Consider the following 22,580-nt stretch of genomic DNA (forward strand, 5'->3'; position numbering starts at 1 on the left):
CGGTTCTAATGGTTATCATTTATGAAAGGATCATTCTCAAAACAAAAAAATGTCCTAACAAACTCCCCAAAGTCCGGGATCGGCAGTGATTCTCCCCTCACTACTTATACACATAATGGGTACCAGCTCTCCCTCATCTCCATCAGTTCTGAGGAAACATCACCTAAAGGAAGAAGAAAGATCGGTCCAAACACAGACATGTAAGTTATACAAGTAAACTTTTATCAACAGTTAGAAACAAGTTTAGAGACGCAGTTATATGTATCAGTGTGAAATATTCTATGTACACGGCTGATATAAAGGTGGGTTATCTGGATAGTATTTGTTTCTGGATAACAGATGTTTATCAGTAATTACATACATTTCTTACTCATCACTTAGTGCCCTAAATTGCTTCCTTTTTCTTGTGCATGACATGTCACTTTACTTTTTACCTGTGTGAATTTTCTGATGCCGAATTAGCTTTGCTTTCCGTGTAAAACATTTCCCACAATCTGAACAAGAAAATGGCTTCTCTCCTGTGTGAATTCTCTGATGATCAACAAGAGCTGGTTTCTGTCTAAAACTTTTCCCACATTCTGAACAAAACAGCTAATTTCCTGTGTGAATTCTCTGATGTCTAAAAAGGTGTGTTTTCTGTGTAAAACATTTCCCACAATCTGAACAAGAAAACGGCTTCTCTCCAGTGTGAATTCTCTGATGATCAACAAGGTTTGATTTCAGTGTAAAACATTTCCCACAGTCTGAACAAGAAAATGGCTTCTCTCCTGTGTGAATTCTCTGATGATCAACCAGAGCTGGTTTCTGTCTAAAACGTTTCCCACATTCTGAACAAGAAAACGGCTTCTCTCCTGTGTGAATTCTCTGATGATCAACCAGAGCTGGTTTCTGTCTAAAACGTTTCCCACATTCTGAACAAGAAAACGGCTTCTCTCCAGTGTGAATTCTCTGATGTGTAAAAAGGTTTGCTCTATGTGCAAACCATTTCCCACAATCTGAACAAGAAAATGGTTTCTCTCCTGTGTGAATTCTCTGATGATTAACCAGAGCTGGTTTCTGTCTAAAACTTTTCCCACATTCTGAACAAGAAAATGGCTTATTTCCTGTGTGAATTGTCTGATGTGTACAAAGGTTTGCTTTATGTGCAAAACATTTCCCACATTCTGAACAAGAAAACGGCTTCTCTCCAGTGTGAATTCTCTGATGTGTAAAAAGGTTTGCTCTATGTGCAAACCATTTCCCACAATCTGAACAAGAACATGGCTTCTCTCCTGTGTGAATTCTCTGATGATCAAAAAGGACTGATTTGAATGCAAAACATTTCCCACATTCTGAACAAGAAAATGGCTTCTCTCCTGTGTGAATTCTCTGATGATCAACAAGGGCTGATTTCCGTGTAAAACTTTTCCCACATTCTGAACAAGCAAACAGCTTCTTTCCTGTGTGAATTCTCTGATGTCTAAAAACGCTTGCTTTCTGTGCAAAACATTTCCCACAGTCTGAACAAGAAAATGGCTTCTCTCCTGTATGGGTTTCTTGATGTTTTCCCCTTCTGTGACCTTTATCAGTGTGTGATGGATCACAAGATGGGACCTGTATAAGAGGATCAGATGATGTATTTTGGCTGTGAAGGGCTGAGGGGATATCTGGGATAATGGCAGGTTCTTCATATGTATCTTGTGTGATACCACAATCCTCTGCTTTAGTATCTGCAGATATCAGACATCCCTCTGAGCTCCCGGTACCGTCATCTGCAGAGAGTAAAGCTGATTATTCTTTAATACTACAAACCTTATAAATGATGCTGATCTTTTATAACATTTCTATACAAATAACAAGTCATGCAGCAAAATGTAATCATCATCTAAGGGTGCTTTTACACAGGCTGACAGTCACTAGAGTAATCACTGAAAAGAGCCATTACGGATGACTGTCAGCCCATGTAAACACGGATCCTGACAGAGCGAGTGAGTGAGAATCGCTCTCTCATCGAAGTCACTTGGTTTGCAGCTCACTTAAAGACCAAGTGATTGTCGGTGCAGAAAACATCACCAGAAACTGCAGATGTGAATCGGGACTTACAAGCAAATTCTGGTTTTCATCAATAACATGGGGGTCCCACGGGGTCTGAAAAAGGGTCATGAAAAGTACTGGACAGCAGAGTCCTGTACAACCTCTGGGTTCCTGCTCCCGGTAGATCTCCGAGCCCAAGCTACAGAAATAGTATTTTCCATACAGATGGAGTTCGGCCATTTCTGCACCAAGATCAGTTTCTGTTTTTCCATTAAAAAAAACTCATATAAAATCTCCCATGAAGCCGGATGTCTGGAACACACAGTGTACGGCAAACATAGAGCTGCTCATCTATAAGACAGCTTAGTACATACAATAATTCTATATCCTGTCATGTCAGACCAGGACTAGGCCGGGGGCAGGGGGGCAGGTGACAACCAAGCTGGGTTGCCCCACACATGTTTATGGCCACCTAGTTTGCCCCTGATCTCAAAGCTATGGCAGCTCCTGCCGCTACTAGTGCTGACAGTCTTACTCATGGTACTGCTGTGTCCCGCTCTCTCTCACAGGCTGAAAGAGTGACCTCCCTCCCGGCTCCAATGTTCACTGTAGTTGAGTGACCGCGTCGGGGGGAAAGAAGTGAGGTCACATTGTGAGCCGGTGAGAGAGCACACAACACAACTGAGAATGATGGGGAAAAGTGGAGGATAATGGGGTCTGTTCAGGTACATTGATGAGCATGGGGGCTGTTTGGGGTACAGTGGAATATGATGTGAGCATTTTGGAGGATGATAGGGACTGTTTGCAGGACCTTGGAGGATGAGGGAGTAGTTTGGGGGACATGGAAGTATGATGCTGCCACTTGGAGATGGACATGAATTATATGGAATTAAATCTTTTGGTGTTTAAACTTTGCTCTTGGGCCCATAGGACTCTAGCTATACCAATGTTTGGAGTCTCAGAGGAAGTCGCATTACTAACTGAGGCAACAGCAGGGGGCACTATTACATAAAGGGAGATCACAACGGTGGGGGGAGGGGTGGCACTATTACCTAGTGAAACTATAGTGGGCAGCTTGATGGGGAGAGTGCGCTGAAACAAGGTCTGGCCCCATAGATAAGAAAATATAATATTATATTTATCCCAGTGGGGGAGGAGCATTCTTAGTTTTGCTCTAGGTCGCCATGGAATCTACATAACTATCTGCAGCCGGTGACCGAGGAGAATCTGTGACTCTTCTCTGCTGTATTTAGTGGTTACTACTCACCTGGGCGGTTACTTGTAGGAATCCCCTCTTTACACCGCTGATCGCCCCTCACATTAGTCTCTGTAGCATTAATATTGGTTAAATCTTCATCCTGGAACAAAAGCTGTGAGACAAATGTTGTAGAAGTCAGCAGACGGTTGGAGAAGTCTTGTGGAAGGTTTTACATGACCAGAAAAGGTCATTAATCATCATGATGACCAAAAATGACCTGACAGCAGTAGTTATCAGAGTCATGTCAAAGTGGGTGCAGATTTACTTAGATTACAACTGCTCGTTAAAGGGATTCTGTCACCGGGTTCATGACATTTGATTTGGAGCTCATCTAACATAGTAAAATAGTATGCTAGGCTGAAAAAAGACAAGTGCCCATCCACTTCAGCCCGTTTCCACCCACTCCTGCATGTTGATCCAGAGGAAGGCGGCAAAAAAAAAAACCCTAATGGAGGCAGTAGCCAATTTGCTCATTTTTTGGAGGAAAAAATTCCTTCTCAACTCCATAGTGTCAATCAGAACAATCACTGGATCAACATTTGAAAAAGTTCCTACCTGCCTCTAAGACGGATGATTGGAAGATACCCGGATCACAACCCTTCCGGTTATTAAATGTCTATATTCTGTAGTATCGTAGCACACTAAAAAGACATCTTTTCCCTCAAACTCCTCAATAGATTTTGTCACTTCCTCAGGCAGAGAGTTCCAGGGTCTCACTGCTCTTACAGTTAAGAACACCCTTCTGAGTTGGTGATAAAACCTTCTTTCCTTTAGACATAGAGGATCCCCTCTTGTCACCGTCGCAGTCCTGGTGTCCCTGGTTCCCAATTCTGACATGATTGGGGTCCTTAGGCCAAGTGATAACATTTTTAATTAGATATGGAGGTTATCCATGTGAAGTTGTATGTCCTTATGGAATGAAGTCGGGTTATCACCCTGGGTCATTCAGAGGTCCAAGGGAATTGTCGTATGCTCTCACCCCAGGAAAATGTAGAAGCGACAGTTCTGCCCAATGAGTCTGGTAGGGGTTTCCTGCATATAATTAGTATTCAAATCAAATGGGACACATACACAAGAGCTTGGAGGTATTTAAACCCTTTCCAATCACTGACTCCCCGGGACCAGGGGTAGAAATTATAAGCGGGTCTAGAGGACCATACATTGTGAGCGTAGTTAGACTAAACTATCACTTTGAGGTAGCCTCTAATATCATTGATTGTCATCTGCTCGCCATTCTGGGACACGAGCCTTCGCCCAGAATTTTTGTTTTGCGTGCATGGTTTAAGTGGTCTGCCCTGAGTGTAAAGGCAGGATTGTATGTGTGTGGAGTACCTACAGCTGGCTATAATGCATATGTTGGGTGTTGGCTGTGCTTTTGTGCAGGCTACTAATGTATTTGTATTATATTGGGAATGCATCACACAAGAAGGTAGACCCTCACTCTCACAACAGGCGAGGATCCCAAAATTGGCATTTATGGGCTGTAGAAGAGAGGAGACCACGGCACTCACAAAAACAACCCGCGGGATAAAAGATTTTAGATAGGAAGTCACCAGTATCTTGTACGAAGGAGAGAGCATTGTTGGCAAAAGGACGTAGTATTTTATCAAGGAATATTGCTGCGTTTGTGAAGATAGAACCACATGCTGAGACAATCGGTCTCCCAGGGGGTTCAACAAATCATTATGAATTTTAGGTAGGATGTAAAGGGTTGGAGATTTAGGATGTAGGACATCAATGAAGCAAAGGAGTTTGGCATCAATGGTGCCGTCCATCATAGCATCATTCAGTAAAATTCTGAATTTGAAGTCGAGCAGTGGGATCAGACTTCAATGCTTCATAGATGTCACCATCGCCTAATTGTGGCATGACCTCATTAAGATATTTAGTAGTGTCCATTACCACGAGCGCCCCACCCTTATCAGCTGCTTTTATTGTGATAGTTGTATCATGAGATAAAGATCTTAAAGCATCAAATTCACATTTACTCATGTTTGGTTTCCCAAATTTGGATTTACCATCAAAACACTTTAACTTTGCCACATCTTTTTGGACCAATGCAATGTAGGCCTCAGGGCAGGGATTGGGGCAGGGATTGGAACAAGGAGGTAAATAGTGGCTTTTGTTGCGCAGACCAACACCCACCAGGGAAAAGCCCCCACGGCTTTTTTCTTTGTCTTTTTTTAGGATCTTCATTTGGTCCATGTTCCAGCCCTTTTTTTCCCCTGACATCTTTACCACAGTCCATCATGAGCATCACCGTATATTTTTCACGCATGTGTTAATTTCTGTATGGTTTTTCACCTGACACTGTTTCTGGTCTATTCCACTTATATATTGCCGGTTTTCATTACATCTATTACTCCTTATTAGTATGTTTTTACTATATACTTCTCTAGATGACGCCTAACGTTCACGCATCACTTGTTACTATGCACTCACTGGTACTACACGACGCGCTGACGTCACACGCACGGTCACGTGAACCCCGTCTTTCTCACGTGATCGGACGCTGCCGCATGATCACCGCTCATAGCTTCTGCTGTGTATAGCTCTACCATATTGATACACGGTGCCTCTACGTCATGACGCCTGCGCCTTGTTTAGCCCCGATCTTACCGGCAGCTGGTGCTTTTCCTTGTCTGCATCTATTTAACTATACTGTGGTTTATACCCTATTATGCTGCTATATGACTGCTTGTTGCCCAGTGCTCTTAGGTAGCTATTGCTTGTTACCCCCCCTCCACCCCCACCAGGCTGGCTGCTCATTTTGCCGGTCTCGGAGGGATGGGTCCGCCTTGAGCCGGCTGCCGGAGTCATGCGGGGATCGTACCTGTGACCTTTGGGTCGTGGGCACGAGCTTACACTCTGCACCACACGACCATCTACATGTCATAGCTGTGATACCACATGTTATATGGTTGCTTAGCAACCTTTTAGCCTCGTCCCACAGGATATGACCTAGCAAGGGGCGGGCTTGCATCCATTTTGGCTGTGGCCAGTTACTATATAAAGACTGTCATTAGCTCCCATTGAGCCAGTGGAACATGGACTGTATATCCTGATCCTTATGTTATTTGGTATGTATTGTGGTTTTTGCAACTACCTATTTACTTGCTTGTTGTAGTTGATAACTATCTACTGACTTTCATACTTTGGTATGTATTTTGTATTTCACAACTACCTACCTGCTTAATGTAATTTGCAACCATATATTTTCTTCAGACTTTCTGTACTGTTTGTTTTATATCGCATCTATGACGTGTATTTGTTTTGTGGGTTTTTTTATTAGTACTTCTTTGTTATTTGTAGGCTTGAAAAAGACCTAATTATAGGTCGAAACGTTGCCTATCTTAACTTGGACGCAATAAACATGTTCCTTTGTATGACATAATTTTCTGCATCATTTTATGCTGCCACCTCCTCCACTCGTCTACTCTACATGTTTTATGGGGCGTAGGTCCATAGCCCCTAGGGTGGCTTTGCATTCATTGCTGACGCTTAAGTCTTGGAAATAATTTTTCCTCCCCCCCCCCCGAGTGGATTTTTACCCCGCGGGTTGTTTTTGGGAGTGCCGTGGTCTCCTCTCTTCTACAGCCTATAGTTATTATGGACTTCCAACGTGCACCACGGGGAGCGGACTCTCGCTCTGTTATCCTGGCTAATGATGCACCAGGATTTGCTCCAGGTTTTGTGTCCTACACAGATGATGAAATTGAAAAATTACTGGCTGATACTCCTGACGAGAACTTTGCACTCAATCTTCCTACTTCTGATATGCTGATGAACAAATGGGAACAAGTGAACAAGAAAATTGTTACATCTAATTTACACATGATTATGCTAAAACAATATTATAAAGCAGGACGTATTCCAAGAGGCTTGAGACCTAATACTCAGCCTACTTTATTGAGACATAATACCCAGTTTTGTAAAAAATTTGAAGCTATTGTTATTAGATTCTCATTCAACATCATCCTATTAAATATAGAATTTTTACAACATGAAGTTAAGTCTCTACAAGAACAATTTTCTTCGATTGAGTTTGAGATCACCAGTAAAGTAACTCAACAAGATTGGGATTCTCGACATATGAAATTTGACTCCTTCTTGAAGGGATTCAAGGAAGATCTGGAGGATTGAAAACGATCCAAATGGTTTCGTGACCAACCTGACTATGAAGAGGGTGCTGTCTTTTCTTGGCAGGCATTAAAGACTCACCATGGCTATGAACAAGGTCCTCAAAGGAACAGAGCTAGATCTAGAGGAAGAAGATATAGGAACCGTCCAAGGACCAATCAGTCTCCTAGTTTATCATACTCCACGGATGACTCGTCATGTGCCACTACCCCTTCTAACCAGTCTTTTTTAGGGCGGGGCATGTCCAACAAATGCAAGAAAAAGAAGACCACGGCACAGCAAGCGAAGAGGAGTTGTCAAGCATAAAAGGACCCTCAAGAGAGACTATGCACAACAGAAACAAAGTACCGACATCAAGGCCACCACTGGGACGATCGATGTCGAATCTAGTCTAGTAGTGAATATATCTTCCAGACCGTTGTCCGCCACCAAAAGTAAGGTACTCGCTAAGGGTCTATCTTTCTGCCCAAAAACTGGGTATATGGACTGGTTTCAGCTTGACCTTGATTTAAAAAGATTCTTCCGAGGGGCGTGGCTTGCGGATGGCCGAGCAGGACGCATGAAGGGAGCGCTCCCGGTCTAACCTCTCCTAAAAGCAATTTACCACCTCCAAATAGCGGCGAAAACATCACCCATGAGCCAGACAAGGAAGCGGGCGACAGCAGAGGCCAAAATCCCGGCGGACAGCAAGGGGAAAAGCGGAATGGAACGGTACCTTGGGATGCCGGGTCCACATGTGAGAAAGTGCAAGATGGCGCCGGAGAGCACCGGGACTCCCCGCCCGCAGACAACCGGCGCGAAACAGCAGCGCTCACCTGCACATCCTCCACAGGCAGAAGCGGTGAGCGGAGAAACAGCAGCGGACCACAGCGCCGATACCCCACAGAAGGGGGCACAGAAAATAAAGATGGTGTCGGAGAATACCGGGACTTCCCGCCTGCAGACAGCCGGCACGAAGCAGCAGCACTCACCTGCACACCCTCCACAGGCAGAAGCGGTGAGCGGAGAAACAGCAGCGGACCACAGCGCTGATACCCCACAGAAGGGGGCACAGAAAATAAAGATGGTGCCGGAGAATGCCGGGACTTCCCGCCCGCAGACAGCCGGCACGAAACAGCAGCGCTCACCTGCACACCCTCCACAGGCAGAAGTGATGAACGGAGCAGCAGCAGCAGACCACAGCGCCGATACCCCACAGAGGGGAACACAGAAAGCAAAGACAGCGCCGACCCCAGAGAACACACGTGGAGCTGAGCTCCCCGCGGAGCACCAACACCAGCAGCGCTCACCAGCCAACAACTCTTCAGAAGAAGATGAACCGAGAGGAACACGAAATGCAAGCAATGAGCAGCAGGAGATCTCCCAAACTGCCACAAGGAACAGCAAAACAGTGAGTAAAGGGCATGATAGCCCACCTACACACATGCTGCACAAATTACCCTACAGGGAGCCACAAATAACCACAAATGCAAACAAGAGGGCAGACAACACGGGGTGGTCAATATCACCAGACCCAAGTCCCACAAGCAGCCCAGAACGTACCATAAACATAAAAAACACGGGCATGGAGGATAGAGACGCATGGAAAACGCGCATTATGTCTATACCCACCAAAGACGAACTGCATGCCCTGTTCACCAGGCTTGAGACATCGAACAAACAAGCATTTGAGCGGATTCACACAGACATACAGCAAATGGGCCATAGACTCATAGAGGTAGAGGAAACCCTGGAAGAAACAACAGCGATACTCGAATCACACAAACAAGCCATTCAGTATCAGGCAGATCAAATCCATAATCTTACAATGCACCTCGATGACCTCGAGAACAGAAACCGAAGAAATAATTTACGCATACGAGGGGTAACAGAGGAAATCGAGGGCCACCAATTAGAAGATTGGGCACAAACACTCTTCTTACAGCTCCTGGGTCGCACACCAGACAACCCTGTTATGATGGACAGAATCCACAGAGCATTGGGGCCAAAAGCTACAGATCCCAAACGACCCAGAGATATAATTTGTAGAATTCACTTTTATAAGGATAAAGATGCTATACTGCGCGCCGCTAGGGAGAAAGGAGACCTCCTACACAAAGACAGACCGATTATAATATTGCAAGATCTAGCGCGCCACACACTCCGGCTCAGAGGAGCCCTGAAACCGCTCTTAACAGCACTTAAAGATAATAATATTTCATATCGCTGGGGGTTCCCGTTTTCCCTGACGGCCACAAAGGAGGGCAAAACATCAACACTACGTTCACTGGGAGATTTGCCCAAGTTCCTAGGAACATTCCAGCTCCCGCAGATCAATCTCCCAGACTGGCCCACAATGCCGAACCTGCTTACACAGAAGACGAAAGAGCAGTGGCAAACGGCCCAACCCAAGCGCCGACGAGAACGACGCAGAGGACCCGTGGCAGACACCTGAAACCGTGCCCTGGCACTTCATAAGACCTACATAGTCTCGGGACTTCATTTCAGGGCCCTCGCCCCATTAATGAAAAATCCAGTACCACCGTCGACACAATCCGCCTGTTGATTGTACTAACATAGCTCGTTTAAAGTTTATAGAGTTCATGTTTAGATTGTATTGCAGTTTAAATTCGCCAAAATTTGGAGGCATTATGTATGAATAGGACCCCTTACGGGTACCTCAGCCTACCCATATTCACTCTGGAGAGGGAGACGACCGGGGTCTGACCTCACTCTTGCAGGCCTCCCGCCGCTTCCCACCCAGGGTGAACCGTCGCATAACACAGCGACTACTAGCATTTTGCTAACACCTCACCACAAAACCACCTGCAGCTGTCTGTGGCTGCACAAGGTTTGGTAAACAAAACCTTACCCTTACCTCTCCCCCCTCTTACACCTTCTCTCCCAGTCTCTTTCTTCTCCCACTCTCTCACCCCCTCAAAATCTACCCTCCCCCAGCCCCACTCAACCGAGGCCATAAATGGACGACATCACATTTGGCACATACAATGTAAGAGGGGTGAACGAACCCGCCAAGAGGGGACAGATTTTGGATCACCTGCATAGAAACAAAATCATGGTAGCCCTTTTGCAGGAGACACATTTCCAGGCCCACAAAATCCCCAAAATCAAAAACCGCAATTACACCACCTGGCACCATAGCCCACACCCCACCAAAAAAGCAGGAGGCACATCAATTGCAATCCATAGACAGTTCCCCCACAAATTTATCTCCTCATCAGTAGATCCAGAGGGACGATATCTCTTTCTAAAAATCCAAACTGGAAGTGAAATTCTGACTTTCGCTAACGTATATTTCCCGAATCAAGCACAGGTATGCTTTGGAATCCGGATACTGGGGGCGCTGAAGGCCTTTGCGGACGGCTCCAACATTATCCTCGGAGGCGACCTCAACCTTAGCCTGGATCCGGCGCTCGATTCCTCTGGGGGTAAGTCCAAAACCGCACACACAGCACTACGCAGACTCCGCAAGGAGCTACACAGTCTTAGACTGGTTGACATGTGGAGGACATTACACCCAAAGACAAAAGACTATAGTTTTTACTCACCCTCCCACAACTGCTATCAGCGCTTAGACTATTTATTTGTCTCACACAAACTCCTTGACCGAAACCCCCTCAGCTCGATAGGGTCCCTCATATGGTTTGACCACGCTCCGGTATGGGGATCACTGAGAGGGAAACATGGAGAGAAGAAGGAATTTAACTGGCGCCTAAATGATAATCTGCTGAATGATGCAATTTGCGTGCAGGAGATTCAGCAGACTATCGAAAATTTTACGAACAATCACACCGCCGACCCCACGCCTGCGCCGATAAAGTGGGAAGCACTTAAGTGCGTGATCCGTGGAGTCCTTATCTCACACGGGGCACGGTTAAAAAGAGAAAGGGCGAATACCTTAAAAGGCCTTCTTGACCATCTAAGTCATCTAGAGAACCTAAACAAAAAAGCAACACAGGAAATCAGATCAGCAGAAATATCCGCAACCCGAAATAAAATACTCCTCCTCATGGACCAGACCTCATTGTGCCAAAGGGATAGAGCCCGAGAAAAATTTTATGAATACGGCAATAAATGTAGTAGAGGATTAGCTAGGGCCCTGAATCCCCGTGCACCTCAATCATACGTCTTCGCAACTCAAACCCCAGGAGGCGGACTGGTCCATACCAACACCGAAATAATTGACAATTTCTATAACTATTATCACAACCTATACAACCTAACGGACAGATATAGGGAACAAAACATAGAACTAATCCAGGATAGAGACGAGTATTTAGCCAACTACGCCCAAAAAAAGATAACAGAGACAATACAGAAGACCCTAGAAGAGGACATCTCCCCCCAGGAAATCAAAGAGGCAATCCAATCCCTCAAAAATGGCAAAAGCCCGGGGCCTGATGGCTACACCCCACGCTTCTTCAAACTCTTAGGAGAAAAATTAACCCCACTGATGCTTAACGCATTCAATTCCATATCGGGGTCTTGCCCCTTCCTGCCCAGGCACTACAGGCAGTAATAACTGTGATACCTAAACCAGGTAAAGACCCAGCAGCCTGCGGCAGCTACAGGCCGATATCCCTTCTAAATATAGACACAAAAATATTTGCAAAAATCCTAGCAGCACGTCTACAGACATGTATCCCAACACTGGTACATAGAGACCAGGTGGGCTTTGTCGCGGGGAGGGAGGCGGGGGACAGCACAATAAGAACACTGGCCTTGATGTCTAGGGCCCGTAAGCTCGGGGAGCCCCTATGCCTACTCTCGGTGGACGCCGAGAAGGCGTTTGATAGGGTGAGCTGGGGATTCATGGAGGCGACACTACAACGCATTGGCCTCGGACCCAGGTTCATCTACTGGGTGATGGCACTATACAGGGACCCCTCAGCCCGCGTAAGGGTCAACGGCCTGATGTCACGCCCGGTCCACATCCACAACGGCACCCGACAAGGCTGTCCCCTGTCCCCCTCCCTATATATCCTAGTCATGGAGACCCTGGCGAGTGCTCTTAGGACGAATCCCAACCTGCAAGGCATTAAAACAGGAGAAAATGAACATAAAGTAGCGTTATACGCAGATGATCTGTTGATCTATATCAGAAATCCTAGAATAGCACTCCCTAACATATTAGAAGAGTTTAAAAGATTTGGTAGACTATCCAATTTTAAAGTCAATCTAAGCAAATCATTGATCCTAAATGTAACCCTGTCAAATACAGAAGTTGAAGCCTTAAAACCAACTCTTCCATTCCAATGGAAAACGGAAGAAATAACGTACTTGGGAACGGTGCTCACTACAGATCCAGAAAAACTCTTTACAAAAAATTATGTGCCTCTCCTAACCAAATTAGAGTCAGACTTTAATAGATGGAAGGAAATCTCTTTGTCATGGTTTGGGAGGATCAGCACAGTAAAAATTAATGCCCTTCCGAGGTTTCTTTACATCCTCCAGACAATCCCTGTCGCCCTACCGGGCTATTTTCTGGCAAGGGTTAGGAAAGCAATCATGGGCTTCATATGGGGAGGCACCAAACCCAGGCGCAAGTGGAAAGCCCTAACCAGCTTAAGAGAATCAGGCGGCATGGGAGTCCCGAATATAACCCTATACTACAGAGCGACGCTGTCCAAACGAATCCTTGACCTCCTTCACGGCAGATCACAGAAACTGTGGGTCGAAGCGGAGCAGGACATGACACATTTCCAGGGCAAGGGGATTATATGGCTGCCAGGCAGGGGGAAACACAGAGGGATGGGACTATCCCCATTTATAGAAGACATGGTGACGGCCTGGGTAGGTCCTGCGACTAAGGCAGGCCTGATCCGCAGACCGGGCCCACTCACACCCCTGGTGGGCAATCCTGATGCCCCCTCTTTCCTGCGGGGATCCGCATTAACTAATATGATAACAAACACGATCCCAAGAGTACGGGACGTAATCTCGGACACCGGTATTAAACCACTGCACGAGATCATAGAGGAACAGCGGCCCCATCCCGGAGCGTGGTTTCAGTACCTACAATTAGGCCATTATGTGGGCTCATTGGGGGACATACATCAGCTGAGGCGCCCTATCACTCCCTTCGAAAACCTGTGCATCACGACCCCCAAGGACCACCACAAAATATCAAACCTATATCGGATGCTCTTGGTTGAAGACACACAACACTGTAACAAGGCGCTGGAGCGGGAGTGGGGGAGAGAGCTGAACACTACACCCTCAGAGGAATCATGGGCAAAGGCCTATATTTTGACTCACAAAATAAATACATCCAGTAAACTACAGGAACTAAATTATAAAATCTTAACCAGATGGTATCGGACACCAGCAAGATTGGCGAGAATGCTCCCCCAGTATCCGGATAGCTGCTGGAGATGCATAACGGGAACTGGAACATTTATACATATCTGGTGGGATTGTCCGCTGATCTGCCCCCTCTGGCGGGAGATCAACTCCCTCTACATCGCAGTTAGTAGAAACCAAATACAACTAACTCCCGAGATAGCATTATTGTCAATGTTCCCAGGCACGCTGGCACAATCAAAAAGCTCCCTGTTAAGATTCTTCGTCCTGGCAATGCGCCAGATAATTCCTAAGAAATGGAAATCACCAACCCCCCCCCTCCAGACTAATGTGGCTAGAGGAGCTGGACCGCATAAAATATATGGAGGAACTATGTGCCAGGGACGCGATGAGATTTGATAAGTACCAAGCCACTTGGATGTCGTGGAATCAGTTCCGCTTCTCCCGCGACCTTGACCTCTGGCTAGAAAGGGGGTTACCCCCCAACACGAACATAGTCAGCAACCCCTCTGACGCCGTCAGACCTTGAAACTGTAACAGCCATCTTGTGGCGTGCGATGTCGCCCCCCCTCCCCCCCCCCCCCGATCCTTTCCTCCAACTCCCCCCCCCCTTTTTTTTTTTTTTTTTCTCTCTCTCTAAATACTTCTATTCTCTTAACTCCTTTCTCTATCTCTATAGTTCTTTTCATAGGAAGTTACAACATAACTGTTCAGCTTTTTTTTTTCTTTTTTGTTTTGTTGACTGTATTAACCAATCAGTAACTGAATTCAGAGATTTAAGACACCTACATGAGAGATACAAACTACAAATGTTGTTAGCACCACGGTTAATGTTACAGTTAAGATAGTCTGTTTCAGTAGAAAAAGTTTATTTGATGAAAATGACACTACAATTTTGTAATCTTCGCATTTATATAACAGACAAAATAAATAAAAAACTTTTGAACCATAAAAAGATTCTTCCGCAATTTGCGGTTGAGAAATACTTTCTCTGATAAATCCAGTGGTGCTGTTGCGCAGACCAACTCCCGTGGGGGCTTTTCCCTGGTGGGTGTTGGTCTGCGCAACAAAAGCCACTATTTACCTCCTTGTTCCAATCCCTGCCTTGAGGCCTACATTGCATTGGTCCAAAAAGATGTGGCAAAGTTAAGGTCTTTTGATGGTAAATCCAAATTTGGGAAACCAAACATGACTAAATGTGAATTTGATGCTTTAAGATTAGAGATGAGCGAGCACCAAAATGCTCGGGTGCTCGTTACTCGGGACGAAATTATCGCGATGCTCGAGGGTTCGTTTCGAATAACGAACCCCATTGAAGTCAATGGGCGACCCGAGCATTTTTGTATTTCGCCGATGCTCGCTAACGTTTTCATGTGTGAAAATCTGGGCAATTCAAGAAAGTGATGGGAACGACACAGCAACGGATAGGGCAGGCGAGGGGCTACATGTTGGGCTGCATCTCAAGTTCACAGGTCCCACTATTAAGCCACAATACCGGCAAGAGTGGGCCCCCCCCTCCCAACAACTTTTACTTCTGAAAAGCCCTAATTAGCAATGGATACCTTAGCTAAGCACCACACTACCTCCAACAAAGCACAATCACTGCCTGCATGACACTCCGATGCCACTTCTCCTGGGTTACATGCTGCCCAACCCCCACCCCCACCCCGCACGACGCAGTGTCCACAGCGCACACAAAACTGTCCCTGCGCAGCCTTCAGCTGCCCTCATGCCACACCACCCTCATGTCTATTTATAAGTGTGTCTGCCATGACGAGGAACCACAGGCACACATTGCAGAGGGTTGGCACGGCTAGGCAGCGACCCTCTTTAAAAGGGGCGGGGCGATAGCCCACAATGCTGTACAGAAGCAATGAGAAATATAATCCTGTGCCGCCGCCATCAGGAGCTGCACACGTGGGCATAGCAATGGGGAACCTATGTGCCACACACTATTCATTCTGTCAAGGTGTCTGCACGCCCCAGTCAGACCGCGGTTTTTAATTCATAGACACAGGCAGGTACAACTCCCTATTATAAAGTCCCTGTGGACCGACAGCATGGGTGGCTCCCTGGAACCCACCGGCGGTACATACAAATATCCCATTGCATTGCCCAACACAGCTGAGGTAGTAATGTCGTGCTTAATACAGGTGGGCTTCGGCCCACACTGCATGCCCCAGTCTGACTGGGGTTCTTTAGAAGTGGAAACAGATGCATTTATAATTCCCTGTGGACCGACAGCATGGGTGGCTCCCTGGAACCCATCGGCGGTACATAAAAATATCCCATTGCATTGCCCAACACAGAGGATGTAACGTCAGCTGTAATGCAGGTGGGCTAAAAATTAATTTGATTACACTGTAGGCGAGGGCCCACAAAAATTGCTGTATCAACAGTACTAATGTACATCAGAAAAATTGGCCCTGGCCAACCAAGAGGGCAGGTGAAACCCATTAATCGCTTTGGTTAATGTGGCTTAAGTGGTAACTAGGCCTGGAGGCAGCCCAGTTTAACGAAAAATTGGTTCAAGTTAAAGTTCCAACGCTTTTAAGAGCATTGAAACGTATAAAAAATTTTTAGAAAAATTATATGAGTGAGCCTTGTGGCCCTAAGAAAAATTGCCCGTTCAGCGTGATTACGTGAGGTTTCAGGAGGAGGAGCAGGAGGAGGAGGAAGAGGAATATTAGACACAGATTGATGAAGCAGAAATGTCCCCGTTTTGGATGGTGAGAGAGAACGATGCTTCCATCCGCGGGTGCAGCCTACGTATTGCTTACGTATCGCTGCTGTCCGCTGGTGGAGAAGAGAAGTCTGGGGAAATCCAGGCTTTGTTCATCTTGATGAGTGTAAGCTTGTTGGCACTGTCGGTTGACAGGCGGGTACGCTTATCTGTGATGATTCCCCCAGCCGCACTAAACACCCTCTCTGACAAGACGCTAGCCGCAGGACAAGCAAGCACCTCCAGGGCATACAGCGCGAGTGTTTAGGCCACGTGTCCAGCTTCAACACCCAGTAGTTGTAGGGGGCAGAGGCGTCACCGAGGACGGTGCTGCAATCGACTACGTACTCCATCACCATCCTTTTACAGTGCTCCCGCCAACTCAGCCTTGACTGGGGACCGGTGACACAGTCTTGCTGGGGAGCCAAAAAGCTGGCAAAGGCCTTGGAGAATGTTCCCCTGCCTGCGCTGTACATGCTGCCTGATCTCTGCGCCTCCCCTGCTACCTGGCCCTCGGAACTGCGCCTTCTGCCACTAGCGCTGTCGGATGGGAAGTTTACCATCAGTTTGTCCACCAGCGCCCTGTGGTATAGCATCATTCTCGAACCCCTTTCCTCTTCGGGAATGAGAGTGCAAAGGCTCTCCTTATACCGTGGATCGAGCAGTGTCTACACCCAGTAATCCGTAGTGGCCAGAATGCGTGTAACGCGAGGGTCACGAGAAAGGCATCCTAACATGAAGTCAGCCATGTGTGCCAGGGTACCTGTACGCAACACATGGCTGTCTTCACTAGGAAGATCACTTTCAGGATCCTCCTCCTCCTCCTCCTCAGGCCATACACGCTGAAAGGATGACAGGCAAGCAGCATGGGTACCGTCAGCAGTGGGCCAAGCTGTCTCTTCCCCCTCCTCCTCATCCTCCTCATGCTCCTCCTCCTCCTCAACGCGCTGAGCTATAGACAGGAGGGTGCTCTGACTATCCAGCGACATACTGTCTTCCCCCGGCTCTGTTTCCGAGCGCAAAGCGTCTGCCTTTATGCTTTGCAGGGAACTTCTCAAGATGCATAGCAGAGGAATGGTGACGCTAATGATTGCAGCATCGCCGCTCACCATCTGGGTAGACTCCTCAAATTTTCCAAGGACCTGGCAGATGTCTGCCAACCAGGCCCACTCTTCTGTAAATAATTGAGGAGGCTGACTCCCACTGCGCCGCGCAAGTTGGAGTTGGTATTCCACTATAGCTCTACGCTGCTCATAGAGTCTGGCCAACATGTGGAGCGTAGAGTTCCACTGTGTGGGCACGTCGCACAGCAGTCGGTGCACTGGCAGATTAAACCGATGTTGCAGGGTCCGCAGGGTGGCAGCGTGCGTGTGTGATTTGCGGAAATGTGCGCAGAGCTGGCACACCTTTCCGAGCAGGTATGACAAGTGGGGGTAGCTTTTCAGAAAGCGCTGAACCACCAAATTAAACACATGGGCCAGGCATGGCACATGCGTGAGGCTGCCGAGCTGCAGAGCCGCCACCAGCTTACGGCCGTTGTCACACATGACCATGCCCGGTTGGAGGCTCAGCGGCGCAAGCCAGCGGTCGGTCTGCTCTGTCAGATCCTGCAGCAGTTCGTGGGCCGTGTGCCTCTTATCTCCTAAGCTGAGTAGTTTCAGCATGGCCTGCTGACGCTTGCCCACCGCTGTGCTGCCACGCCGCGTGACACCGCCTGCTGGCGACGTGCTGCTGCTGACACATCTTGATTGCGAGACAGAGGTTGCGTAGGAGGAGGAGGAGGGTGGTGGTTTAGTGGAGGAAGCATACACCCCCGCAGATACCACCACCGAGCTGGGGCACGCAATTCGGGGGGTGGGTTGGATGTGAGCGGTCCCAGGCTCTGACTCTGTCCCAGCCTCCACTAAATTCACCCAATGTGCCGTCAGGGAGATATAGTGACCCTGCCCGCCTGTGCTTGTCCACGTGTCTGTTGTTAAGTGGACCTTGGCAGTAACCGCGTTGGTGAGGGCGCGTACAATGTTGCGGGAGACATGGTCGTGCAGGCCTGCGACGGCACATCGGGAAAAGTAGTGGCGACTGGGAACCGAGTAGCGCGGGGCCGCCGCCGCCATCATGCTTTTGAAAGCCTCCGTTTCCACAAGCCTATACGGCAGCATCTCTAGGCTGATCAATTTTGCAATGTGCACGTTTAACGCTTGAGCATGCGGGTGCGTGGCGTCGTACTTGCGCTTGTGCTCAAACTGTGGCGCCAGCGACGGCTGGACGCTACGCTGAGAGACATTGCTGGATGGGGCCGAGGATAGGGGAGGTGAGGGTGTGGGTGCAGGCCAGGAGACGGTAGTGCCTGTGTCCTCAGAGGGGGGTTGGATCTCAGTGGCAGGTTGGGGCACAGGGGGAGAGGCAGTGGTGCAAACCGGAGGCGGTGAACGGGCATCGTCCCACCTTGTGGGGTGCTTGGCCATCATATGCCTGCGCATGCTGTTGGTGGTGCCTCCCCAGCTTATCTTGGCGCGACAAAGGTTGCACACCACTGTTCGTTGGTCGTCAGGCGTCTCTGTGAAAAACTGCCACACCGTAGAGCACCTTGACCTGTGCAGGGTGGCATGGCGCGAGGGGGCGCTTTGGGAAACAGTTGGTGGATTATTCGGTCTGGCCCTGCCTCTACCCCTGGCCACCGCACTGCCTCTTCCAACCTGCCCTGCTGCTGCACTTGCCTCCCCCTCTGAAGACCTGTCCTCAGTAGGCTTAGCAAACCAGGTGGGGTCAGTCACCTCATCGTCCTGCTGCTCTTCCTCCGAATCCTCTGTGTGCTCCTCCCTCGGACTTACTGCCCTTACTACTACCTCTCCAATAGACAACTGTGTCTCATCGTCATCGTCCTCCTCACCCACTGAAAGGTCTTGAGACAGTTGCCGGAAGTCCCCAGCCTCATCTTCCGGACCCCGGGAACTTTCCAATGGTTGGGCATCAGTGACGATAAACTCCTCTGGTGGGAGAGGAACCACTGCTGCCCAATCTGAGCAGGGGCCCGAGAACAGTTCCTGGGAGTCTTCCCGCTCCTGAGCATGTGTCATTGTAGTGGAGTGAGGAGGCTGGGAGGAAGGAGGAGCAGCAGCCAGAGGATTCGGATTTGCAGCACTGGACGGCGCAGAACTGTGGGTGGATGATAGCTTGCTCGAAGCACTTTCTGCCATCCACGACAGGACCTGCTCACACTGCTCATTTTCTAATAAAGGTCTCCCGCGTGAACCCATTAATTGGGCGATGAATGTGGGGACGCCAGAAACGTGCCTCTCTCCTAATCGCGCAGCAGTCGGCTGCGATACACCTGGATCAGGAGCTCGGCCTGTGCCCACACCCTGACTTGGGCCTCCGCGGCCTCGGCCACGTCCTCTAGGCCTACCCCTACCCCTCAGCATGCTGTATTACCAGTGCTTTCCCAGGCAGGAAATAAATTGGCGCAAGCCTGCAGGACAAATAGAATTGTTCCCTTTTTTTTAAAGGGAAGGCCGGCCCACTGACTATATTCAATCAGATAAGAAATCTGTTCCACAGAAATGCAGTTATATGAAGTGCAGCAGAGCGGTGATTTTTCCCAGGAAGGCAGGAAATAAATTGGCGCAAGCCTGCTGTTAAACGTAGCTGACTGCGTATGAATTTTTTACTATCTCCACCCACCACATACGTACACAGAACGCTGAGGACTGACAGAGGCAGGGCACATAGAATTTTTCCCTTTTTTTTTAAAGAAAAGGCCCACTGACTATATTCAATCAATAATATATGTCTTCTGGCCCTGCCTACACAATTCTCTCCCTGTAGTATTACTGCAGGGCGCAATGCTCTGCACAGCCGATTTAAAAAAAAAAAATATGCAACACTGCTAACAGCAGCCTGCACAGTACTGCGCACGGTTAAATGTGGCCCTAAGAAGGACCGTTGGGGTTCTTGAAGCCTACACTCACTCCTAACACTCTCCCTGCCTAACCACCACTTCTGTCCCTGGACTATTACTGCAGGGCGCAATGCTCTGCACAGCCGATTTTGAAAAAAAAAAATTGTGCAACACTGCTAACAGCACCCTCCACAGTACTGCACACGGATAGATGTGGCCCTGAGAAGGACCGTTGGGGTTCTTGAAGCCTACACTCACTCCTAACACTCTCCCTACAGCAGCACCAGCAGCAGCACTTTCCCTCAGCTAACTCAGTCACAAGGCATCTGAGGCGAGCCGCGGGAGGGGCCGACTTTTATACTCGGGTGACATCTGATTTCCCCAGCCACTCACAGCAGGGGGGTGGTATAGGGCTTGAACGTCACAGGGGGAAGTTGTAATGCCTTCCCTGTCTTTCAATTGGCCAGAAAAGCGCGCTAACGTCTCAGAGAGGAAACTGAAAGTAACCCGAACATCGCGTGGTACTCGTTAAGAGTAACGAGCATCCCGAACACCCTAATATTCGCCCGAGCATCAAGCTCGGACGAGTACGTTCGCTCATCTCTATTTAAGATCTTTATTAGAGATGAGCGAACGTACTCGGATAGGCACTACTCGTCCGAGTAATGTGCTTTATCCGAGTACCGCTGTACTCGTCCTGAAAGATTCGGGACGTGCTGCGGAGCGGGGAGCTGCAGGGGAGAGCGGGGAGGAACGGAGGGGAGATCTTTCTCTCCTTCTCTCCCGCCCGCTCTGCCCCGCTCCCCGCCGCAACTCACCTGTCAGCAGCGGAGCGCCCCGAATCTTTCAGGAGAAGCACAGTGGTACTCTGATAAGGCACATTACTCGGACGAGTAGTGCTTATCCGAGTACGTTCGCTCATCTCTAATCTTTATTTAATGATACAAATATCACAATAAAAGCAGCTGATAAGCTGATTAGCACTTCCAAAAACTGCACTGCCTTGTCCGCACCTATGAGTCCCATAAACTAAATTTAAGGGCTCATAGGAGCTGAAGCGCTGAATCCAGCGATGCAAGTCCTATATTTATTCTGCTTGGTATTCCCTTGCTGTCCGCAGGTATGGCAAGGAGAGTAAGCATATGCTCACTTTCACACGGTCAAGAAAATCACGAGACTTGTGCCGTGCGGGAAGAAAAAAAAATCACTGCGTGTTCTATCTTTTTGCTTTCCTCAGAGCACATTGCATATGGTTTTCAATGACACAGGAAACCACATCTCATGGCATGCGATGCAATGCTTTTGTTGTGGAATATAAAGTGGTAAGTTTCAGAATGCAATAAGTGTATGTTTCTTACCTTGTATTGGACTATTGACCCTTAAATAGAAGACTAAAACCTATGCTTTTTTAGTGCCAGGAACTAGAATTTTAAGATAAGAAGTCAATAGACAAATTAAATAAGGCTAAGCTATGTTAACAGAGAAGACACACAACTAGAGCAGAAATATTGTCTAATGCAACAGCAATATCCTGACTTAGGTAATTTCTATGTCTGAGATGAGCCTTAAGAGCTTTAAGACTATTTGGTAGATGTCAATAAGTCTTATGATCAATAAGTATTTTCACCTTTGTAACAGTAAGCTACGTAACACTAATCTTTGTACCAGGCAACATTTGGATACGCCCTTGTCTTTCTGTAAAATAATTGGTAATATTGATAATAAAGTAGAATTCATTTGAGAAGTGTCTTGACATAACATGGAGTGATTTCATGCTATTGATAGATAATGCTAGCAAAATCTCCTCATCACGGGCTTCCATATCTACCAATTTGGCACCTGGCATCGAGGTCATCAGATCGGGACCGGTGTGGTCTGATAACACTTCCCACTGAAAACAATGGGAAACATTTGCCGATCGCTACTTCCCAGAAGTGATGGGAGGCGTTTTTGCCATGAAAATGCCTTGCATCTGCAGGTAAAACGCATCATCTCTGTATCTTAGATTACTGATGGTTCTTCCATCTATTTTCACCCAATACCCTGATCATTTATGTCCAGCCACCTCAGGATCACTGCCGCATAGAGACAAGACAGGAAAGACAACAAAAATTTCCTGAACGCCCGATGCAGGAGCCTTGAATTGGCCTTTAAGAAGGGTCAAACAAGGGAATTATTTGTCATTTTGAAAAAGATGAAGAAGCCTTTCTCTGCCTGCCAAGCAGCCATGAAGGACCACGATGGGA

General features: G+C 47.7%; 1 protein-coding gene across 1 annotated transcript in view; it reads right to left on the reverse strand.

The window, feature by feature from the left end:
* Positions 1-201: 201 nt before the first annotated feature.
* Positions 202-22,580, reverse strand: part of LOC136629164 (gastrula zinc finger protein XlCGF57.1-like) — a 46,064-nt gene continuing 23,685 nt past the window's right edge. The window contains exons 5-6 of the mRNA XM_066605321.1: positions 3,281-3,383; positions 202-1,751 (exon numbers count right to left, since the gene is read on the reverse strand). Coding sequence (XP_066461418.1) covers positions 592-1,751; positions 3,281-3,383 — 1,263 coding nt within the window. The 3' untranslated portion in view covers positions 202-591. The remainder of the gene's footprint in view (positions 1,752-3,280; positions 3,384-22,580) is intronic.

Source organism: Eleutherodactylus coqui, chromosome 5 (genome assembly GCF_035609145.1).
Source record: "Eleutherodactylus coqui strain aEleCoq1 chromosome 5, aEleCoq1.hap1, whole genome shotgun sequence".
NCBI classification, from domain to species: domain Eukaryota; kingdom Metazoa; phylum Chordata; class Amphibia; order Anura; family Eleutherodactylidae; genus Eleutherodactylus; species Eleutherodactylus coqui.